This window comes from Vanellus vanellus (assembly GCF_965231255.1).
Source record: "Vanellus vanellus genome assembly, chromosome: 10".
NCBI lineage: Eukaryota > Metazoa > Chordata > Aves > Charadriiformes > Charadriidae > Vanellus > Vanellus vanellus.
The window spans coordinates 16108171-16133755 of record NC_138915.1 but is presented as its reverse complement, the minus strand read 5'-3'; the positions used below and the strand labels follow the sequence as shown (position 1 = coordinate 16133755).

Sequence of the window (25585 nt, the reverse complement as noted above, 5' to 3'; positions counted from 1 at the left end):
GCTCACAAGTCTATGGCAAGTAGTCCGTAAATTGTAGAAAGGAGGAGTTAGGTGGCTAGCCAAAAAAAGGAGATTTTGAAGACTTATAGCTCTGTACTAGTACTTCCTGGTGTAGTATTTTCCCCAGACAGAGCACTGTAGCTCTACTATTGCACTGTTCACTCCCACATATGTCATGGTTTCATCTCAGCTAATTCTGATAAGAAAATTGTTTTACTTGTGCTGCAACTTATGAGCTTTTATGTGAGAATAATAAATTAGAGGACTGAGGTGGCCTGGGGCACAGACTATTTTTCCCAGATTTGAAATAAGTGTATAGGAACATAAAGGAAGAAGGGGAAAACCTGTTTGTTTACTTACAACACCATTGGGAAGCTCCATTTCAGGGATTTCTATTTGAAAAGTACCTTTCATATTCTGCAGAATTATCTCCTTGCTTTTCAGCTGGTAAGCGACTAGGGAGTAAGAGCTCTTCAATAACTTACTCAGCTCTATTTCTTAAAGAACTGTTGAATTAGTACAGACAGATCTGACATTATTACTCTCCTGCTCACTTCTCCAGGAACTCTTGTTTAAGAGGAACAAAGTCTAACAGGGGCAAATGTCTGAAATTTTTAGCTGCCAAGATATTTTCCTAGGTGTTAGCTTATTTGTAAGTGAAGTTTGAAAGAAAATTAAAACTGTAAAAGATGCATTAATACTGGCCCGCCATCTGAGTTGGCCAAAATCTGTCAAGGAGACTAACATGCCCCAAATTTAAGGAAGAGAGCTGAATGAACTTCAGCAATAAAAATGATGGTTTAATGAAAACCTTGAGTAACTTGCTTCATTATATTCCATACGTAAAAATACAGAGGATGGGCACCCTGAAATTTGCTTATAATCAACAGAGATTTAATTCAGAATACTTCAATTTTTGAACAGTTTCTTTTTAAGAGAAATATTGCATTAGAATATTTCAGGTCTTTACTTGGAAAATATTGGAAGTGACCCCTACAAAATCAATCATCATTCTGTTTCAGTGGGTAGCAGATATTTGTTATATTTTTGGAATGAATGCAAAAGATTTATGGGAGTTATTAAAATCGCAAAGTCAACCCAGTTATTCAAATCAAATATGATCAAATTATTCAGCCTAAAATAGGAACTTTTTTTTAATTTAAATATTTGGAGTCCATGAGGAGATTGTAAATGCATTGCTCTGCATACTTCAATCATATGAAAGTTTTAAATAAAGTAGATATTTTAAAACAACTGAATATTAAATTCAATGCTAATTTCCTTAGGAGCATTAAAGCCATAAACAGGTTATTCATGGTGTGCCCTTGTTGCCAAAAAGGCCAATGGCATCCTGGGCTGCATAGGGAAGAGTGTGGCCAGTAGGTCGAGGGAGGTCATTCTCCCCCTCTATTCTGCACTGGTGAGGCCACAACTGGAATACTGTGTCCAGTTTTGGGCTCCCCAGTTCAAGAGGGACAGGGAACTGCTGGAGCGAGTCCAGCGAAGGGCAACTAAGATGATTAAGGGCTTGGAGCATCTCCCTTATGAGGAAAGGCTGAGAGAGCTGGGACTCTCTAGCCTGGAGAAGAGAAGGCTGAGGGGAGACCTTATTATGGCGTACAAGTATCTAAAGGGTGGGTTGAAGGAGGATGGAGCCAGGCTCTTTTCAATGGTTCCAAGTAACAGGACGAGGGGTAACGGGCACAAGTTAGTACACAGGAAGTTCCGTTCAAATACACAGAAAAACTTCTTTACGGTTCAGGTGACAGAGCACTGGCACAGGCTGCCCAGGGAGGTTGTGGAGTCCCCTTCTCTGGAGATGTTCAAGACCCGCCTGGATGCAGTCCTGAGTAATGTGCTCTGGGCAATCCTGCTTTGGCAGGGGAGTTGGACTAGATGATCTCTAGAGGTCCCTTCCAACTCTGAAAATTCTGTGATTCTGTGATATGGTATGGTAATAGATGAAGCACTTCTGGGAAATAAGGCCTTTAACAAGCTTGGAATATCCTGTGACCGTGGCAAGTGAAAGATGAACTCATCAATTTCATTATTAATTCATTTCTAAGAACACAACTATGCTCATGTAAGACCTGACAAAACAGCATGAGCATCAATTTTGCAAACTGAAGCCTGCGCCATGCAACACAGCAGGCAAAATTCAGCTGCAACAGAGTAACTCTACCTGCTACATACAAATCAATTACTACCCATTGGTAAATAATTCTTTCAACAGCAATGCAGTATTAAAAGCAGATTAAAATATTCTGGAGTGGAAAAAAATTAGTAAACAGTGAATCTGAAGCAAGAAAGTGAAAAAACAGCTGTTAAAAGCTGGTGGTAAATGCAGTTGAAGAAAAGGTATACGTTCCCCACATAGTGAATAAAGAAATGCTATGCGCCTCTCCATATCAGAACTCCTTTACTTTTCAGTGTAGCCTTCTTTACCCTTCTGTCAGCATAGAAAATCCAGTTAAATTTTTGTGGTGACAGCAGGAGTGTGAGATACCATGCAGTGTGTTTGCCCTATTTCCTCAGATTACATGGTTAGCAATTTGCTGGAAGACAGAGATTTGTGAAATTAGTATTTTAAGTACATTTTTCATCTATGAATCTTGCTTGCTCATTTCAGGTTTTACACAGGATGTCTGGGAGAAGGAATTCCAGAAAGCATGTAAAGGCTGAAGGGGATGCCCAGGGATCTTTCAGAGGTAGCATAGTAATCTATCATTTGCACTGGGGAGTGAATTACAATTACTCTACAGGAACAGCATTTTGGAAGGAAAAATACTGCAAAAAATACTTCAAGAGGAAGTTCACCCTTTGTCTTTTTTCATGGGAAGCAGACCCAAAATGTCAGGAAAAAGGCTCTCAAATTCCAAACTAACATGGCTGTATGATATGAAAATAGATCCTGGCAACTTTCCAACTTTTACTCTCCATGAAGGCTGTAAACTGTCATAAAGACAGCTTCGTTGGCTCCCCAGTGTAGAAAAATCAATGAATATTGTAAAAGCAGTTTATTGAACGTATGTCAAGACTTCCTGGTTTTCCTTGAGACAGAACATTTTACAGTGTAATAGAAGATATGATCAATGACACTTCAACAAATCATAGCTATCGAAGTAGCTAAAATCAAGGGAGAAACCATGCGTAGTTAAAAATAGCAAAAGATCCTCATGTCAGTTTTGGACCAAGCAAAGCTCAGCCATGTTACATTACTGAACAATGGAACATTGTTAACACTGGAAAGCAATTTTCAGCAATTTCAGCTAGCCACACTGAGATGCTCCTGAGAACTGAACCTCATCATCACCATTATCATCCGTGGATGATGAACTGGCCTGAAATGCTTCAATACAGCCAGTCTTATACATCAATACACTGTTTCTTGAAAGGCCATGTAAGCCACAGAACATAAATGTTCAATTTAAAAATAATTTTTAGACATTAGTATGCCAAAGAAAAAAGTCCAGCTGTATCCTGAGGTAGTTGTGTCATTCTAAGTCTGCGAACAGAAAGAACTAACTAAATCTCAAAGTTTTAGCAATCTATGCCAGGAAAGATTTAAGACTTCCAAGTATGGTAACATTGCCTCATGTGTCCTTGCTTTTTACCTCAGCTGGGAATAAACAAATTACTGAAGTAAGAGGAGGAGGTAGAACATTTGGCTCTGCCTTCGAGGATCATAGATACCTCCCCACCTTTATCTAACCTCTGCCTCCATCACTGAATAAGAAAATAGGAGCACAGAGTAATTTAGGTTACAAGAGATCTCAGGAGGTCATCTGTTCCCACACCCTACCCACAGCACGGCCAACTTTAATGTTAGATCAGGTTGTTCAGAGCATTGTCCAGTCAAGTTTTGAATTCCCTCCCAGCACATCCAAGGACATTTAAAAACACACAGCAATGCCAATGACTGAACTTTGCTAGTCTCTGTTCCTTGTTAGGACAGTGATGCAATGAATAAAATTAATTATTACTGGCTTTTTTGTTGTTGGGGGGTGTGTTCTTTTGGTTTTGGTGGTTTTTTTGTTGTTGTTTGTTGTTTTGATTTTTTTTTTTAATTCCGGCATGAAACATAAATGCATGTCATTAGTTTAGTCCCATTTGGGTTAAAAAAATTACTTCAGATTGCTGTTCTCTGGCTTTAGGTCATGTGACATTACTGTGGATTATCAGCTGAGCTAAGTTAAAACTATCTTATCCCATCATGTGGGTATACTCTTAAGTGTGAGCTTTGGTATGTATGCATTTGTCATGGTTTCAGCTGAGATAGAGTTGACTTTCTCACTAGCAGCTGGTATAGTGCTATGTTTTGGATTTGGGGTGAAAATAGCGTTGGTAAAATACTAATGCTTTTGGTTGTTGCTAAGCAGTCAAGGTATTTTCTGCTCCAGCAGAGTCTTTTCTCCCCCAGTGAGTAGGCTGGGGGTGCACAAGAAGTTGGGAGGGGACACAGCTGGGACAGCTGACCCCAACTGACCAAAGGGATATTCCATACCAAATGATGTCATGCTCAGTATATAAAGCTGGGGGAAGGAGGAGGAAGGGGGGACGTTTGTCTTCCCAAGTAACCATTACAGGTGATGGATCCCTGCTTTCCTGGAGATGGCCGAACACCTGCCTGACCATGGGAAGTAGTGAATGAATTATTTGTTTTGCTTTGCTTGAGTGCATGGCTTTTGCTTTACTTATTAAACTGTCTTTATCTCAACCCATGAGTTCTTTCTCACGTTTAATCTTCTGATTCTCTCCCCCATCGCAGCTAGGGGGAGTCAGCAAGAGGCTGCGTGGCCCTAGTTACTGTCTGGTGTTAAATCATGACAGCATTGCTTTTATATACGAGAAATTTTTATCCCCCATTAATCTTCCTAGCCTTGATCAACAAAAAATTAGAAGTGTGATAAACTTTATGGCCATTAAAAACCAAAAATTCTAATGAATGTAGATGAGACCAACACAACTAACCTTCCTAACACACTTTTGCAGAATTGTGCCATGTGGCATAACAGAAAATTTCAGTGAACATAAAATGAGCCACACAATGTAATGCTATATATAGAAAAATCAAGGAGCGACTAAGTGGACTGTGATGAGAACACTATCAATCAGCATTACATCATGCTTCAAGAGTATATTTCTATGTGACATGAAATATTATTTTCAATTATTGGAGTACCATGATAAAGAATACATAACTTACCTATTCATTTCTTCAAGGCAGTCTGTTGCAAAGTAGAAGCTTTTTATTTTGGGGTGGCATGCTTTGAAGGCACTATAAAATAATCACAAAGAATTAAAAAATACATTTTATTTCAAACAGTTTGTCTACAAATACACAAAACTGACCTGCTCTACAGTTCTTCAGCATGTTACAGGTTTCATAGGTATTTTGAATCTTCAGCCTGAATCTCTTGCTGGATAAACTTATAGATGGATTCCTACTAATGTGATTGCCTCTACATTTGCGAGCCTAACTGGTACTTCATAAAAATTTCAAAAGCCCTTGAATGACTTAGAAATGTAAATGCTTTTAATAAGCAGTGATGTTATACATCTAAAAACTTCTTGGATTAATTTGAAAATCTTATTGAGTATATTTAAGTACATATTAGTTGTATTCTAAAGATCTCTATAGGAATAAGAGTTTTATCCCTCAACGTCTTCTCACATATTCAGATGACTGTGGTTTGTGTCCTACTCAAAGAAATATAGAGGGCTGCCAACTTATGTGTTATAACTGTCTCATATCTTTACTGTAACTTTGATTCTGAAGATATACATGAAATTATCCAAATTTTATTTGATGTTAATAAATGAGGAAGAGAAGGAATATAAAGATGAATAACCAGCCGTTATTCGACTGGTATTGCGTTCTTAATGGAGACAACATTTAAAATACAGAACTCAAATTCACTTTACTTATTCATAAGACGGTAAGATCTCTAGACTAAACTTAAACAAAGGAACGTTTCCTAAATTTGATACATCTTTTTAATCAGTAATTATAATCTTCATTCAATTTGAGTTTAACAGAAGCAATATGGAAAGTTCTAGGGAATATCAGTGGCAGTTTTTCTTTGTTTGAAGTAGGCAATAATAAAGTTGTTCCTTGGGTAGTCTCAACTCTTTAAATAGTCCTTTCTAATTCCAGCAATTGCTTTGTCAAATTTATCTAAAGCCAACCATATCCCAAGTACTTTTCATCTTAATCTACTAGTCTTTGCTATATTTATCCTGCAATCAACATGAGTCATTAATAATTAATGCTTCTTCATCTTCCACATAGCAAATAACACAGTTGCCAATATTTAAATTTAAACCCTATGTTTCTTGTTACATTATAATTCATGGTCAATTCTATGTATTGCACTATTTTTTTATTGCACAGTTTGTTCTCACAGCCAGCTTCTGATTCAAGAAGTCCTAGTTGTTTTGGTGTGGTTCTCCCCCCTCCTTTGGTGATTTTCAATTTATGCAAAGTTTAATTTATAGAATGAAGTTCTTTGAAAAGTGCAGGTTAGAAATTAGAAATCACTGGAATATTTGCAAAAGCATATCACAACAGGTTTAACTTGATTTTAAAAGTCTGTACTGTTTCACTTGTGTAATTAGTACAATATTAGTAGTATAGTATATTGTACTCTTGGCTACACTGACCTGAGGTGCTGAATAGTAGGATGACAAAAGGTGGCTGTAAGACTGACATTGCTCTGTGCATTGCTAATATTCCTTCTTCTCCCTCAAATGTTAATTTCTTCACCAGCCACTTGGCTAGTGTAATTCATTTCATATTACTGATTTCATGAGACGAGGTCTGATTCTCACTTCAGACTGGCTATATACAGACATCACCACAGTGCACTGTAGTCTGTTCAGACTACATGCATGAGTTAATCATCAAGCTCAAAATCTTATGGTATGGATGATTATAGTTCATATAAAAATGCTTTTTTATTAATGCTTTTAGATGGTATAATCCCTAAGCTCTCCCTCAGTTGAGCAGTTATTTGAAAACTGCTAAGAACAATTATCATATTTCTTATAAAAGTTTTGTGTCACCATAATTAAAAGAAGTATTGCTATCAAGGAAACCGCAAACTCAGAGCATTAAAGACTATTATTTTGATTAGTTTGCAAATGTTAAAAACCCCAACACTACCATTCATAATATTTACCTTAAAATACTGACATTTATATGGTAATTACCAGATGTAAGAATTAGATTAGGAATCATTACATGTGGCATTATGAAAAACCAGCGATACAAAGTTTCTACCATTAATAGCTTAAATGTAAATGAGTGTTTTATTAATTACAATGATTTATTGCACTTTTCTGAGACAAAAATGAAAGCTGAAGAAGCTTCATCTGGGCACGCTGATTTTCTTATATACATTATTAGTACAAATGTGTACAGTAACAGGCTTTCCTAACAAAGGTTCTACAGAAGAATGAGATAACAGCAGAGTTGTATTCGTGTGCAGTTTCCTTTTTCAGGAGATTAGAGCTATGTTAAGGGTAAATTTGCCTTTGCACAGAGGGTCATCATAAATCACCGTAACTCCAGAAAAGAAGACTTGAGAGGTAATTAAGTATTGTTTTGGCATCGAGACACTGATAATTTCAACTGCAGATCCTCATCTCCCTAGCTACTTGTATTTTGCAAATGAAAGGAGCGCGTACCCGGCAAATCCCGAATAGGGAGGAAACTTTTCTGATGCCCACTAGATGGCATACGCTTGTTAATTATACGTACTGAATTCTAAGATTTCAATGCAAGAGATTTTGATCATTATATAAATATAGTTTTAAGTATACTCTGATAAAATGTATTATTTCTTTTACCCGATTAGTGTAATATCATTTTAGTGTCAAATATTCTTATCATTCTTAGTCTCCTACATAACGTGGAACTTTTTACTCCCCTTATGCCAGCTGACTACCAGCAACTCCAACTGAGGATGTCTCTCTGTGAATAAGAAATGTGAAATAGTTTTGTGCATGTCTTTACGCACACACACATATATTAGTGTGGTACATTACATGTTGTTAATCACACAGTAATTAACAAATACCTCCTTACAGAAGTTCCTTACAGAACTTATTTTTTAATACTCAAAATAGGAAGTCATTACTAAACAAATACTTCTGCATTGTTATACTATTCACGCATGATATCCTGTTTTCTCAGATGTATTTTACCGTGATGTCAGCACTCTGTTTTCAGTTGGTCTGAACTCTGTGCAACATCTCCACCTTCTAGTGTTCCATTTGCCCAACCACCTTCCAGTTTCGAGATTTAAGTATCAGCTCGAATTGGAGAGGATTATGTGGTGGATCTAAAGATTCTAATCCTCGTGATTAATCCTGTTAGAATATCACATGACGGAGTTCCTGCTTGTAAACAGGATTATTTTCCTAGACAGGAAATTTACATACATAAAAGCATTAAAATGTCCATATTGAGGTTTCAAAGTCAACCTTTTAACAGTTAGAATATGTCAGAGTTAGTGTGATAAACAGAACTTATATTTGACTCCACTCTGCTCTTGTGACGTGATACAATCTATGGTTATGTATTTGAATATTACGTTCTCACATGAACCGTATCTCAGTTAGGTTACAGAGTGGACTTGCTGGAGAGGTGAATCAGTATTATGCAAGACATAAGGTTACTTTCTGTAGGACTCCTCTCTCAGTTGTTATGAAATTTGTGAATATGTCACATAAAATGCAGAAAGAACAAGAGCTTTTTCAAGGGTAAATGAGCTAAATGCTGCAGGTCTTCCTGCTTATGTGAAGGAGTTGTCACATGCTAAGTCACAGCAAACAGACTTAATAATTGGTTATTACACGAATGTTCCTTAATATATTTTTGCCTGATATTCTGATTATTTACTGAAATGGTGAGCACTTACAGCTGCAATAATGTATTGTGCTGTTATGTATTTACAAACTCTGAAGAAAACAGCTCTTTATTGTTATGGAAAGGAAATCCCAATTCTGTGGAAAATTTTGATTTAAATGTTTTGCAGTTCTGTTTCTGGGCCGCAAAATGTGACAATAAATCCATCTTCATCTCCCAGAAGTGTCCCAAAGATTATTATTAGAGAAGCATATAGACACACTAGCATTATGAACTGCAGAACAATCTCCAGGTAAATAATTCTAGATGTATAGAAGAATATGAATAATGCAGAAGAACGATACCTATGTTTTCACTTTTGGCTTGTTTTGGAGGGCCCCAAACTGGATGCAGTAATCTAGATGTGCTGTAGTGAGTATTAAGTAAAAGGGAATAATATTCTCCTTCATCTATTTGCTGCACTCCAGTTAACACAGCCCAGGAAGCTGTTAGCCTTCTTTCCTGCAGGTGCCCACCGGTGGCTCAAATTTGGTTTGCTGTCTACCAAGACTGTCAAGTCCATTTCAGAAGCAATAAAAAAACCTTGAAACTGTAGCACCTTTTAAGACATAACTTTGTGTCTACCTATACTATATCAATGCCCTTTCATATAGAATTCTGACTGGATAGTTTCAATATGAAGTGCCAACAGTATGGCATATACTGTCATAAATTTAAGACCTAAACTTGCATTAATTATGCAATGAAAATTTTCACTAGGTGGAGATTTTTGAAAGTTCAGGCAAAGCAGTAGTTAACAGTCATCAACTATATATGTAGTTCCATTAATCTTTAGTCTTGTGGATCAGCTTCATCATGGGACGTTATAAGTATCTTTGAAAACAACATTATATTAGTGTCATGCCACATCATACAAAAAACTTAAATAACTAAGATTTCTAATACAGTATGATCATTTTTAATCATGAAGATACAGGTGTTGCCTAAGAGCAATGGAAAGTTTTTCACTGTCAATGCAAGAAACCTCCTCTCACAGGGACAAGGTCATTCTACATCCAAATACAGCCTGGAGAGCAAAAGCAGCCTGAGATAATGCCACGATTCATATAATAATCAGGGTACCTTCATTAAATGCATTAGTGAGGCAAATCATCAAACCATACAGAATAACGCATTCAATTAATACATATTCTTGTGAAAGCTTTCTTAAGGCTATTTCGTTCAGTGTGTACTATGGACATCAGTAACAGTCATTCTATAAAACAGCATTCTCTGCCTGACAGAACAGTGGAAAAGACAAATCTATTCATTATTCTAGTGAGATTTCAAATACTTTTGTTCAATAAGGTTTGAGCATTTCACATCGATGGCTCTGAAAATAACAGAAATTTCAGGAGAAATCCAAGCTGAATACCAAAATGTTCTTAGTTTTGCTTTTGAAAGAGCTGAAAGAAAACGAACACTGTGATTTTAGCTGGACCTCTTTATGCACTAAAATACTAAGCATACTTTTCAGGCAATTTTAATTTAAAAGCAAATGAACCAACCAAAAAGAAAAGAAAGGAAAGAACTAGGTTTCTTTCCCCCGTCCTTATTAACTGTCAAGGTAACTGCTTTACTAGCTATTGCATTAATGTTAAAATGGAGTCAATCATCTAGAAGTGAGTAAGAATGCAACCAGATTTATATTTTCAGGTTTCAAGCTTGCAATGAATTTTAGGTTACATTCCAGCACCTACTAAAAACCCTCTATCAAATGAAAAAGATATTCTAAATTGGAAAGAAGCGAGAATGGACCCTATAAAATCTGTCTTTCCCTAACTCTCTGAAAAGGAGGCAAGAAAATCCTAACTGAAATGTTTCCTTCTAGTCTAGCAGAGAGAATAATGAAGTGTGAGAATTTTTCTAGAATATGCTGGGTGAAAATGAGTCACCAGCACCTTAATTTTATTTGTAACAGGAATGCAGAAGAATCAAACCACAGGAAGTTGTCCCTGGGCTCACCAGAGCCATTAGCTTTTCAATGGAATCAGGCAACAGCAATTATGCTCAGTCCCATCCTCAGTAACACAACATAGAAGAGGATAGGTAAATGCTTCAGAAATGTGCTCTATAGCCTCTATAGGGGCGGTGGATTAGAGCTGGCTGCAACACAAGCAGGGTCGTCCATTGACATATGCTGGATACACTGAAATGTGAGCATAACACTGCATTTAATTTCTCTGCAGTTTCCAGAGGAGCATGTGAAATAGTGATAAATGTAAGGTGTAGTTTTTATGATGGGGGAAACATATAAATGCTAGTGCATGAAGGAAGAAATTAAAGGGAAATTCAGCTCAGCAAACGCAGGGAATACTATTAACTTCTTCATTATACTTTTACCCCTGGATCCAGCTCTTTCTGAAAGGATTCAAAGCCTGAAGGTACTCAGTTTTCAGCAGTGCGCGAAATTTTAGTTAATCGGACTTTTTCCCGTGCATATACCCTACAGAAATTGTTCTCTAAGAAGTATTCTGAGGAAGTGTGTTCTAATGCTTAGAGCAAAGCTCCGGAAGCTGTTTCTAGCTGTGCACAATGACCTTCTGTTTGATCTTGGTTAATTCACTGAAATTTGTTAAGTGTTTTATATTCTAACAAAAGGGCATTATTTTCCCTGTATTTTTGTTCAATATCATTAATAATATCTAATCATTCCTTAGAGGAATTTATAGTGTTCAATTCATGTTTAATTTCTATAGTGATACCCTCAGCTGAAAGGAGGAACAGAAGTACAAATTCACCGTCTTCTAATTCTCTGACATAGTAATAATACCTCCTGAGAAGAACAAGCAATTGAAGAGGCTTGATTTTCTGATGAGTAGTCTGTATTGTAATTCATATCTTCAGTATTTTTATTGTATACGTGATCATAGTTGTAGGACTTGTATCCTCAGACCAAAATTGCATTTAGTCATTGGAAAAGCACAACAAAAACTCAGGATGCTTATTTATAACTAGGAAAGCTTTAGTAAAAGAGTATCTTTAATGCAATTCTATCTAGCTCCTCATGGCAGCAAGTTTTAAAAATCCAGATGCAGCATACAGAAGACACATGCAAATAATTTAGGAGATACTGGCAAAGCGCTCATCTCAAAGCATTAGAACTGTTCTGTTAAACCTGCTGTTTGACAGTTATGTGTTCCAGTCCCAACACTGCTTGGAAACAACTTCCAATGAGTGTCTGTTATTAAACATGCCTTAAGGGCGGCAAAGCTTAGCATATGCTTTTTACTGCGAGCATAACGTAGTAGGAGCAATATGCACATAAGCAATAATGCCATGTTCATTTTGTATATGGAACCTAAATATTTTAGCAGTTGAGAATAACACAATATTGGGTAAGTAAGCTTCTTCCATTAAGTTAAAAAATTGAGATTATATTCACCATCCGTTGCTATGATATTTTAAATGGTATTTCCTATGGTAATTGTTTCTGGCACACTTGCTATTTATCAAGATGACCATACCGAATCTAAGAAAGTTTTATCTCTTGGCTAATGTATTTGTTATTTTTCGCTTTACTTATTTAACTGAAGTGGTACCTGGGCTGTTTGGAAAGCTGGCCAAAGAGTTACAGAATTTATATTAAGTTGTATCTTTTATAATAAAGAGAAACACTAAAACATAAGTGGATTTATTATGTATTATTTACAGAGTTCAAGGTTTCTGTGTAACTGTGTAACAAGGCCCTTCTCTGGGCTTTGCAAATTTTCAGTACTATATATAGTGTACTTCCAAGAGTGATCCCTTAATTTATAAACATAGTTGACACATTACTTACTGTTTTCTTCTGCATTCAATTGCTCTGTCTATTCTGAACTCAGGTAAACTAATAAATCCTTCTGCTTTTTCATCCTATCAAAAGAGAAGAGAAAGTGATCATGAAGAAGAACATAAAGAAGAGAAAATTTAGTAGTAGCCATTTAGGTCTTACACTAAGAACAACGATCCAATCAATTAAAATACTGTATGTATTTTCCTCATTATGTTTTTACTTCAAAAAAATGTATTTACTTCATCATACAATGTCAATAACTTTTATGAAGTAACTAAAATGACAGTTTCTTAAAGGAGCTGCAGTGATCCTAATTCCCCTATGCTGAAGATTACAGAAAACATTTCAGCCCCAAATACAGCACCTAAAATAGCATTCAAGACATCAACTACAGAAAAGAATTCCCAGTTTCATCATCATGTAGTCTACATTTTAAAACTGTTTTGTGGGTGCTTCCTTTTAAAGTCGTGGTCATGCAGATCATCTGCTCTGCTAATAATAATTGAGGAGGTTCCTACAGCAAGCTCACCAGTGATTAAATGGAAAAGTAATAACTAGAAAGTCTCTCTTGTCACTTTTTGCTTCTTTTGAAGTAATTTACCAGGAAAAGCAAGGAGACATATCAACACAAGTCATATTTTTGAAGCGTACTAGCAAGTGTACTATGAATTATGGCTTGGCTGTAAACAGACTGAAAATCAGCGGGACACATAATGACTACCACCTTGCATGTACTATGTCAAACAAACAAAATATACAACACAAAACCTGAAGGCATTTATCATCCACAGCCTGAAACAACAGTGTTTTGTGCTGCCAAGAAAATACTAAAACTGAGGATAATTATGCTTGAAAAATTTTCCTTTTGAAGAAAATAGGAAATACGTACTAAAATATCAGTAATCAAAGCAGGCTGTATGCGGGCAGATCAGGCACTGAGGCTCAATGCATACAAATGGAAGAATAGCAATCTAAAGATTTTTGGCTTCTCCCATCCGTTGTTTTTTCTTACATACATGCAGATTGCACAAATGTAGGCCCAGTTGTTTTCAATGACATTTTGCCAAGAACAGCGTTTTACACATCAGAAACTGCAAACTCCAGGCTAATTCAGCAAAAAGCAAGAGGAACATCTATATAAGAATAACTTTCAGTTAAAGAGATCTACAAATCCAGATTTTCACATCTGCTTCACATAATGCTTAACTAACATGATGGTTACACTGTGTACATCTCCTCACACGACTGAAACTAAGGAGAGCTGCATGTGAACACGTAGTTAGGCCAAATAAACGATATCTGTGGAAAAGTATTAACTACTGACTTATTTATTTCTTTAAGAGTGCCATGAGGATCTGCTATTTTACTAAGCTTGGACGTTGGGGACTTTAGAAAATTACTTCATTGAAATATTTCCAGTTAGAGTGACCCAGACCCGGCAATTAAAGTGGCAGTTCACTAACATATCCTACCATGTAGTAAAAATAGACTTTATTCAAAAGAATTATAAAGTTTAAAGTTTAATTTTGGCTTTCTCCAGACATAGACTGTACTTACATTCTGGTTTGTATACCAGTACAAGGACGAATCCTTCAGAATAAACCAGTACTTCTTCCATTTCTGGGTGAAATAACCTTTGGCATCCTTTTTCTTCCATAGCCAGCCTTCACAATCTCCATGCCCCAAGTCTTTGCAGGAAATCCGTCTTCTGCTCCCACTTGTTAGAGAGCTCCCTGAGAACACGACAATAGTGTGAGACGTCTCTCTGAATGAAAGAGTGAAAGAACTATTCTTCTCAATACAAACACACTACTAATTTTTAACGATGATTCAATTCAAAAACCTTCAAGCCAAATCCTCTCCAGTTTCAGGGAGAGGAGATGATTGAATGAACAATTTCCAAATTTGACAATACTCTGCAATTTTGGTTTCGGCATGGATACACAATAAAAAGGGCCTGTTTTATGTAATGGCTTATTTAATCTCCAGAGGGTTCATTCCTCTTAGGGCTGCCTTTTTATCTGATTAATATCGACATCATCATTCCAAGGTAAAATTGTATTCATTTAGCCCTCAATCTAAAACTCAGAGTGTGATTGAATCTGTATACAGATGTAAACACTACTTCTTCCATATATCTTCTGTTACTACTTTTAGCAATAGAAGGCCTGTCAAATTCTGTGAGTTTTTTAACTCAATTTTTATAGTCAATATTTATAATCAATAAAAATGAAATATCACCCACTTCCATAAAAATGCATATGCTTACATTTCTTCTATCCTGAATTTAACTGAAAATAAGTTAACTTTACTGCATCCTGTTTAAAGGCACAGCACCGGGAAAAGTTTTTTTTTGTGTCGCTATTTCAATACATCCTAATTGAAGGGCTTAAAATTTTAGTGTGCCTTGTGAATATCAATAAGAACAGGGTTTTTTTCTTCATTATGGTATTTTTCCTGAAAAAGACTCTGTAGGAAATTTACTTAAAATATGAGACATTTTTCCATGAAAAAAATCAAGTTTATATTGCTACAAGAATTATGTTTGTCCTATAGCTGTGAAACAGTGAGGAAATTTAGATAACATCAAAACACCATCCTTTTTCCACAACCAAGTTCTTAATATTTTTCTTAACATTTTTCTCTTTTTAGAATAGATACTATGCTGTGTCCTGGTCAGGTTTAGAAGGATTAAAAATGCATAGTACTATAAAAGGAAAATTTTCGTAGAAAGGAGACTAAACCAACAAACAGAATAAAAAGAGCAGAGCTCACTAGCTATATACTTTCATTTGAATTTATTATGCTGTAACTATTTTTCGTATGTTCATCATTTTAACGGTCTCAAATAGGCCATGAATACATAAAGAAAGAGAGCAGAAAGAAATGGCAAAATATACAGATACTACCTTTCTTCTGCTTAAGTCAGGGTAAATTTTACCACTGAGTCTAGCAATATTATACCTTATAACACATTTATTTGGTATTTTAATTTGATGTTTTACTTTGGTGTTTACTATCAAATTTAGAAATATTTGAATTAAATTGAAATTTGGCATTTGATCCAGATCACTTATTTTCAGAGAAGTCTCATTTTCTAGTTTCAAAATGTTAACTCGAATAAGTTACCTTTTGACCATTTTCTGCTTTTTACCCTGAGGGAAGCGTAATGGAATGACTGCAAAGAAAAAGAAAATAATTATGAAAAACCAATGCAGGTAATTGTAGTAACATGAAACAGCTGACATTGAATACCATCTCCATGGTTATCCTAGGGTTAGTTGTCAGAGGATCAGCTATCATAGCATCTCATTTTTGTCATTTTTCTCTTACTACTGTTATAATAAATAAAACAACACTGCTAAATCTGCAAATTAAAATCCCTGTTTTTTCAGTTATTAATTACAATTGCAATCAAATCATTAAGGATTCCTTGCATTCATGGTTATACAGTTGTTTGAAAACTAACAATATGAACTCATATGAATGACCTAATAAAATGAATGACATTTTGTTGCAGATATACATGAGATAGTTATACAAATATTCATTCAAAAAACAATATCCACCACAAACATTATATAGTTTATGTATAAAGTGATTGTTCAATGACATACAACCATAGAATGGTTTAGAGTTGGAAAGGACCTTGAAGATCATCAAGTTCCAACCCCCCTGCCATAGGCAGGGACACCTCCCACTAGACCAGGTTGCCCAAGGCCACATCCAGCCTGGCCTTGAACACCTCCAGGGATGGGGCCTCAACAACCTCTCTGGGCAACCTGTGCCAGTGTCTTACCACCCTCAAAGTGAAAAACTTCTTCCTAATGTTCAATCTGAACCTGCCCTCTTCCAGTTTAAAGCCATGCCCCCTCGTCCTATCACTACATGCCCTAGTAAAAAGTCCTTCCCCAGCTCTCCTGTAGGCCCCCTTTAGGGACTGGAATGTTGAGGTCACATTTCTTTAATTATTTCCAACTACAGGAAACAATTAAGTTTGTTAGATTGGTAGGTTGACGAAATAACTTGGTGGAGAAAACAATAAATTCTTTCTTTTGTAGCTGCATTATAAAATCGTTGCAGGTTGTTAAGAAAAACCTAAAAGCATCTCATTATTTAAAAACAGGCATACTACTCAAAGATGGTAAGGATGTACCTCAAGCATGTAAATGCTAGGGGAAAAGTTACAGGTCAAGATGACAAAGTGGCTCCCTGATTGGTAACTGATGCCGCCATTACCAATAGAAAAACCAGCACTCAGCTCAGTAGAGGGCCTAGAAGAAAGGCGCCTCAGTCACTGACGGGGATATCTCCATGCTACCTTAACTAGTGGTACGACTAGAGATAATGACCTTCTCCCAGAGATTATCTGACTGCTTACCCTACCTTACGCACCTCCTCCACACGCACTCAAAAAGCAAACACATGCTACAAAAGTCCATATTAATAACTGTGGTACAACATATTAAATAAGTGCTGAAATTTCATAATATTGAAATTTAAAATAACTGAATATTATAATTAAGATAAAAATATTTAAATTAATATTTAGGATAATGAAAGATTGCAGCTTAAACACTATAGAAAAGCAGCAGCTGAAAACAGGACTCCAACTATTGGAGAGGCAAAGTTTTCTTGTAAATAAAAGTGGAGGAGGGGGGAGTTATTTTACACATGCACAGACCTATTTGTAACCCTTCTGCAAGTTAGCCAGTTTATAGTGTTGAATAGCGTGAACATATTCTAGTGACTAGCAGAAATCAGCAGTTCTTGCCTCCTGAGGCCTGGCTCAGAGAACACCAGCTTTCTGTGTTCTGTTTATCTCAGACTGTTCTCCCAGTCAGTCACAGTATATGAATGCTTCACAAAAATATTGTAATTCTGGCAGGTGACAAGCTCTGTAAGTGTATATGCATTGTATCACCATAAGACAGTACACATCCTCCATTTACTTGATAGCTGCAAATTTATCTCTTTGTTTTGAGCACTAGAGAAGACAAAGATGAATGCTACAGGAAATGTAGTAAAAAAACTGTCAGGAAATGAAAACCCAAAAGTAAGTCTGTGAGAAAGTATTAAACATGCACAGCAACATTGGGTTTTTTTAATTGATGTATTGTTAGCCATGGTACTGGTCAGTCATATTGTGCTAACTGGAGTTCTGTGGTGACTGTGACTGAAACAATCTGTTCAGTGTTCCTCTTTCTGTATAAAAATGCAGTAGGACAAAGCAGGCATCTGATTCTGAAACAGAGAACACTAAATTTTTCTCAATTTAGGCTAAAAAATATAGTGATGAAATAAACCCCTATGATTAAATTACAGTTTTCATATGTGATTAAATTTAAAGAACTGAAAGAAAAATGGAAAAACTGGAGGACATACGTATTAGAATAGTCACCAGAAACTGGTATGCATCATTCAAACTAAAAGTTTTAAAAATAATGAAAATACAAGCACAAAACAAATCAAGGAGAGCTGAAAATATTAGTTCTTCTAAAAACATAAGTTAGCTAGTCTTACTATGTTTTGTTTACACACACATACAATGTATTCAAAGCAAGAAAACTAGAGAAAGTGAAAGGTTTGCAATACCTTGGGAATTGGTAGTTAATTAGCACTGCTAACTTACAAAATTCAAGCTTTATATTCTGAGACATAAAGGAACTACTATATAATTAACTTTGTGGTAAACACTGTAAGAAAACAGTCAGAACTTGCAACTTCAAAATGACACAGAGTTGCTATGGGAAACAGACAGATGATGTGAGAAGATACTGTGGTTGTCAGCATTTAAGTTCTCATCTCAAAACCACAACACAAAGTAAAATGTTAACCAAAACGCACACCCTCCCACTCCAGCCCAAAAAGAAGCACACCATGGAAAAGAAAAAAAAAAAAAAAAGGTGATAGAATTGGATCTTTCCTATATGAAGCTAAATTAATGAGACCTCAACATAATCACAGTGTAGTAGTAGGAGTGCTGTCACAGAATCACCAAATGAAAAGCTACGCTGTGTTTAAAATAATGCCCTGGAGACTAGAGATTCAGTTATCTGTCAGGATGAAAGGAACCAAGCCTATTAATGCAAACCTGCTTGGATTTGCTATTCAACTCTGCTATTTTGGGCCTGAGGAGTTTTTAAGGAAAACCACCACTAAGTTCCAAATGCAGCCATCAGTGCATTCAATAGCAAAGTACACAAATCATAGGGACATAGTGCTGATTTCCTCACATTATATGTATCAGATTATTTGCAGTACCAGGATCCCTGGGAACAGCCACAGGTCCAAGTGTTTTCCAGTGGAGGCAGCAGGCAAGACTAGGGGTTGGCAGATAGAGGCAGCATATCAACAAACACAACTGCAAGTTTTCACAAACTGCAGAAAATCTAGTCATATATCTTCCACTATTGTCACAGGTCTTTAGCCTCACTTTGTAAATATTTGGGAGGCAGAATGACATCTGGCAACTTTCAAAAGTTATTTAGCACCTACTTAGTGAAAAAAGTGCTAAGTCGGAATGAAGAAATAGGTATTCTATAAATGGAGTTTCTGTTGTTTGTCCTTTGTATGAAATATTTGTCAAAACACTAAAAAATAAAAAAAAAAGTCTAGATATTTTCCATTGAAGACCTTCAAAACTGTACCACAAAAATCTTTGAAAATCTTAATCCCCTATCTCCCTAACAGACTATTAATACTACTAAAATATTTTAAGAGATTTTAAAATTTTCTTTTATTTTGGGATAACCTTCTCTCCAGTGGTCCCTTCCAACCTAGACATAGTCTCCTCCCAAAACTACTACATACCTTGGAACACATACTAAGGTTCCTGCTAAACCTAACTAAAAGTACTGCATACACACTGACCTGCTGTAGTTGCAGTAGCTCCTTTTCTGAATACAATTATTCTTTGCCTTTTATTTTCAGGTGTTTCATAATATAGACAAATTTCAAGGTTTGTGATATTTCAAGTGTCTTTTAAAAATATGACAATGAATTGAACTATTGAGGATGAATTGAACTATTGAGGATTTTTTTTTTTAAAGTACATTTATAAATCATTACCTTCCTCATTGATGTGCTTCCTTGACGGTCAATGGCAGAACTAACATACCTAGGACAGAGAGGAAGAAAGATGTCAAAGAACTAAAAAAAAATATTATAAAAAAAATCTGAATAAGTAGTGCGTATAAACACACTGTGCATTTCCAAATGTATACGTACAGATGTAATCAAGTTTCAAAGTTATTTAAAATGTATCACTTAAAACATGAGGCCCTTTGGAAACATCACCATTGTTTTCAATGAACAGTGCTAATGTTATTAAGAAACACAAAACCATTCTTAATATTCTGACTCAAGAACACATAAATAATACGAGAATATCTGTTTTTGATTCAATCACTGGCCTAAAAATACTCAACCCTTATCAGCCAAAATGCAAAGGCAACAACACAACTCCTCCCACCTAGGGACTAGAGTCTTAGGACATATAAATCATTGGTTCTTTGTTGCAGGGCTAACTCTAATTTGCACATTTCTTCCAGCATCAACAACATTTAACACAGGTATAGAGGATTCCTAGTATCCAGACCAAACTGGGAAAGAATAAGTATTTTTAAACAGGAAAAAGGTAGAAATACAAATAAATAATTTAGCAATTTTGTTTTAGGAGTAATTTGCATTTAAAAATGTAATAGCTTACAGATACATATTTGGAGTGATATTCTGACCTTCAGAAAAGACTCACATGTGTTCCATATCTTACAGAGTTGGTTTCTTTACATGTCATTACAGAATCAAATCAAGGATAACCTGAATTGCTTAGTATGTGTCTTGCTTTGAGTTACTTTTTGGCTATCTTAACTTTAGCAACATATAAGCAAGTGGATAAATACCCAGACGTTAATATGTATGTAACTATCATCAGGCCAAATTTGACATGAGTGTCAGATACATTTAACAGGTACAGGGGAAATCTAACAGCTTTTGTTCTGTTCTTTCCCCACCACCTCTTCTTTCAAACTCTGAAAACACTTAAAAACAGGAAATTCATAAGACCACAGCCATTCAGCAGTTAACTAAAAAAATTAGATCATCAGAAAAACAGTAATATTTTTGCAGTACTGGTATCCTAACAGTATCTTCTTTCCTGGCAAAAAAGGAATGCGACAGTTAGGTTTGCTATGGGAAGGAAGTGTGCTGACCATTTTCTGCAGGCTCAGAAACAATCCTAATGTAAAGACTAGAAACTCTTAGCAACAAAATGAACACCAAGTAAACTTTCCCAAACTAACTTCAATGTGGGCTTCAACTGCTGCTACAGTTTAGTCATTATGCTTTTTAACATCAATATCCCTGTATTAAAGAAACTGGCATACTGTTCAATCTGCAGAAAGGCTATTGCAGAGAGCAGTTTGAAGTTTTAAATCCCTGAAGAAGGTCGAGGCAAAGTTTCACTTTTCTGAAGATGTGTGGTTAGTGTCCTGACATAATGGTACCACAAAACATTTTAGGTTAGAAAGGGAAAAGCCTGAGAGTGCCCCTGTTCAGTAGGCCTGTTTGTGAATTTTTTATTTATTAAGGGGACATTTTCCGCATACTTTTCTCATATAAATACTATGCATGCAATAGTTTGTCTCTATATAGTTAGCAGCAGTTGTATTTCTAAATCCTTTTGAAACACTACAATAGTGAAGGGTGAAGGCTCTTCGGTAGGTACAGACATAGCAGTGGTCTTCCCAAGTTTTTAGTAGCGTACAGTTCCGATTCCTTAGCATTACAGAGGACAGAGGGAAACTGAAAAGAAAGTAATTTAACCGTCTCTCAAGGCAACTGAGGGCAGTGCTATGGAGATTTAAGAACTCAATAGTGTTCTGAAGAGTGTAAATAGGGAATAAATATTCAATGTCTCCTTGAATAAAGGTGCTATGTAGGTTATATAACATTAACAGTTAGCTACTATTGTTCTGAACTTTCATTCATTAACATACAAAGTTTTTGGCATTCACAGCATCCTGCAGCAAAGAGTTCCATACCATTTTGCTACAAGATGCTGTGGATACCAAAAATTTACACAGATTTTAAAATGCAAAAATACTATATATGGTATATGCAAGCTTTCTCCTAGAGTTTTCTAAAGGCTAGAGAACAAAGCAGGGAAGCATCACCACAAGACTTTCCTTATACAATTACAAACAGTATTGGCCATTGATGGGAACAGGGCACTGAATCGGGGTCAACTTTGTCTGATTTAGTGCAGAAATTCTTAGACACAGAATTTCCCCTCATGTTTTTAAAAGTAAGAAAAAGAAGTGGGAAAACCATAAAAATGTAAATGTTTTTGCGCATGTCACATAAATAGAAAAGGAGTGCAAGAATGGGAAAGGAATTGGGGGAGGGGAAACAAAAAGAAGTAAAAGGGTTTGGGACATTTTGAACATATTCCCAAATTCTGTTGGTCATAATAATAATAATAATATCCATCTTAAGTCAGCAAGACAAGAAGTAGCTTTTTTTCATTTGATGATTTCCAATGTTACAAGAAATCAAATTTAGCACTAGAAACAACTACTGCATTGTCAGTTAAAAGCATTTATCAGTCCTGAGTAAAAGGAAATTTCCAGACTGCAGTGAAAAGATGGGATGCATAACATTAAGATTGAAATCATAAGAGTTTATAGGCAATACTTAGAAGTTCTGAGCTGTCTGTGATTACAAGGATTGAAAGAAACATCTGAAAAACAGAAAAGTTCAACTCACAACATTTGGTAAAGGACTGGACAGACACCCAAACCGCTGCAAGGCACATTTTGTCATTAATGCTCCATTTCTGTCTGCCCGTGAGAATCCCATAAATGCACTTCAATCCTACTGGGCTTTCCCCCCCTGATTTCTGGTCTGTTTCTCTAATCACGGCTTTGACCCATCTGGAGAGTGTCAGTTTCAATGCTTCCATTCTTTCTCTCAGCCAATATACAATATGAATAATACATCTGTGTTTCTATCTGAAAAGTCCTTAGTCAAGTTTTATTTGCTCCCATGCAAACACAATAATGCATTTCCTTACAATAATCACAGCCTCTTACCAGCAAAAATGTGAAGTTATAGAAGCAGTCTGCAATCACACTGTTGGAAAGCTCTTCAAAAGTTGGCATCTTATGAAAGGTCAGGAATAGGTGTTCTAATGTACAACGAGCTTAATTTTTTTATTTGGGAACAGTTTTCAACAGTCTGCAGGAAGGTTTTTTTATTTTTTTTTAAAGTTTTTATATCTATCAAATACTCCTCCCCAAATCTAATAATCCCTCAAATATTCAGATCTACAGATCACACCAATCTTTTCTTCTCTTTAGACAAGTAAATTCCCTGTGTGAAAGTGACAGAACCAATTAATTTAGACATAGAGAAACCCTAGTAAGTATGTTGTCTATTCTGGTTGAAATACTCTGTATCATATTTGGTTGAGTTATTCCTCACCTTTCTTTTTAGGAAAACAGTTGTTACAGAAGTAAAAAGGAAAAGAATGAAGGGGAAGGTGGGAGGGAAGGCATGTGCAGTGATATGGTTATGATGGCCTGGACTGATATTTCTCAAATCAATTAAAACAGTTGATATACTACTAAATGCTTGTTTTCTTGTTCATGTATAGTATAATACTCTTTTGGAAACAAACTGCAGAATCTAGAAGAATGAGAACCAATCACTTATGAGTAATTTATACCAATTTAAAAAAAAAAAAAAACCAAAACACAATAAGACATCAAACACTTATTTCAGGATGATTGTAGAAATATTCATTGGGTAATATGACATTAAAAAGGCAAAATACTAAGTAAATAACTGCAAAACTTTGAATGAAATTTAATTTTGTAATAAAACTCATTCTAAAATAATTACTCTATCATACAATTTCCTCAAATGGATTTCTGAGGTATTGCTATTTGACAGAAATACAAAGGACTTTAACAATATCTATTCTGAGTTTTGATATGCTCTGCCTAGCTGTGTGTCATGTACTGGAATTTCTATGGATAAAAAGGTTGCCTCCCTCCTTATCTGTTCTTCAGAACTTTGCCTAAATTATCTGTTGTAAGCAAACTGAAACAAATATAAAAAGGGAAGAAGAATTAGAGAAAGAAAGGTACTAAGAAGCAATCACAGATCAAGGTTAAATACAATCTGTCTCTGGTCTTAGTACTAGATGCGCACTGACTCAGTATTCAATCAGAATGATGATGCTGAACTTCGAGCCAAAGTAGAAAGGTTAACACAAATGAGCTAAAAAAAGGTGGAAATGACTTTGACCTAAATGAAAGCAAAACACTGAGAATTTAAAGGACTCAAGTAGGTGTAGTAACTTCCAATTCGCATCTTAAAGGACATGCAAATGGAGTGCAAGTCTCGTGATAAGATTTGTAATCAGGATTTCAAATGAAGAAGTGTTGTATGACTGGAAAATAGCAGTAATGAATCTCTAGAAAACAAATTAGAACGGAAAAACCTAAAAGTACGAGGGATAGCAGAAGTACTATGTTCCAGTTTAATGTATTTGAGAAAAGCTGTAAGAATCAGAATGTAAAGACATACCTGGTAAAATATTTCTAATGAATGCTGAGAACTGTCACCTACCAAATACTGCATATGTGAGATGAACAGTGTAGCTGTATACATCTCTGCACTTTCGCTACCAGAGCAGATATATCCATTTAAGAGCATTACCAGAATTCTGAGTGTCCTGCGTTTTCTGTTCATACAAAAATTCATCTTATATCAAACAGAAGTGACTTGCTATTTCTTTGCAAAACAAGTACCATTAAACAAGCGCAACTATGAATACCACCTCCTAGCTGACACCCGTTCCTCTTTTACTTTTTAAGAACGTTTTAATTTTCTACCATAGAAAAATAACAACACATCTTTAACTGTCCCATAAACTGTAGTAAGGAATAGTGTTTTGGCTTGTAAAATTTTTAGAGTATCTACTGAAAACAAGGACTGATTTTAACCAGCTGCATACAAATTAAGCATCCCTTGATCACATAAGCAATGCTTAGGAAGAAGATAAAATAAAATGGCTCTTACACATTATCAGTGCTCTTAATTATAACATCCCATTTCTTTATCTATTACCTTCAGGGTCATTAAATCAATCACTAAATTAAAGTTATAACTGTATTAGAACAAAATGATGTATCTTATTAGATAGTTATCATTTTGGCTTCTCCACAGGTGACAGGATACAGGCAATAAATCCCAATAAATGAATACAGTCTAGGAACAAGGATAATTACTTTGGGCAATACTTGCCTTTCACCTCATCTTTGGTATCTGTAATCATAGAATCATAGAATGGTTTTGGTTGGAAAGGACCTTGAAGATCATCGAGTTCCAAGTTCCAACCCCCCTGCCATAGGCAGGAACACCTCCCACTAGACAAGGTTGCCCAAGGCCACATCCAGCCTGGCCTTGAACACCTCCAGGGATGGGGCCTCAACAACCTCTCTGGGCAACCTGTGCCAGTGTCTTACCACCCTCAAAGTGAAAAACTTCTTCCTAATGTTCAATCTGAACCTGCCCTCTTCCAGTTTAAAGCCATGCCCCCTCGTCCTATCACTACATGCCCTAGTAAAAAGTCCTTCCCCAGCTCTCCTGTAGGCCCCCTTTAGGGACTGGAAGGCCACAATAAGATCTCCTCAGAGCATTCTCTTCTCCAGGCTGAACAGCCCCAACTCTTTCAGCCTCTCCTCATAGGAGAGGTGCTCCAGCCCTCAGATCACCCTCGTCTGTCTCCTCTGGACATGCTCCAGCAGGTCCATGTCCTTCTTATGTTGGGGACTCCACAGCTGGATGCAGTACTCCAGGTGGGGTCTCACCAGAGTGGAGGAGAGGGG

At 36.1% G+C, this 25585-nt stretch overlaps 1 protein-coding gene across 1 annotated transcript in view; it reads right to left on the bottom strand.

Moving 5' to 3' along the window:
* LOC309675922 (connector enhancer of kinase suppressor of ras 2-like) overlaps window positions 1–25585 on the bottom strand; it is a gene marked incomplete at both ends in the record, with an annotated part of 216230 nt that overhangs the window by 11225 nt on the left and 179420 nt on the right. Inside the window, 5 exons of the mRNA XM_082488349.1 lie at window positions 5207–5278; window positions 12693–12766; window positions 14244–14419; window positions 15816–15864; window positions 19758–19806. Coding sequence (XP_082344475.1) covers window positions 5207–5278; window positions 12693–12766; window positions 14244–14419; window positions 15816–15864; window positions 19758–19806 — 420 coding nt within the window. The remainder of the gene's footprint in view (window positions 1–5206; window positions 5279–12692; window positions 12767–14243; window positions 14420–15815; window positions 15865–19757; window positions 19807–25585) is intronic.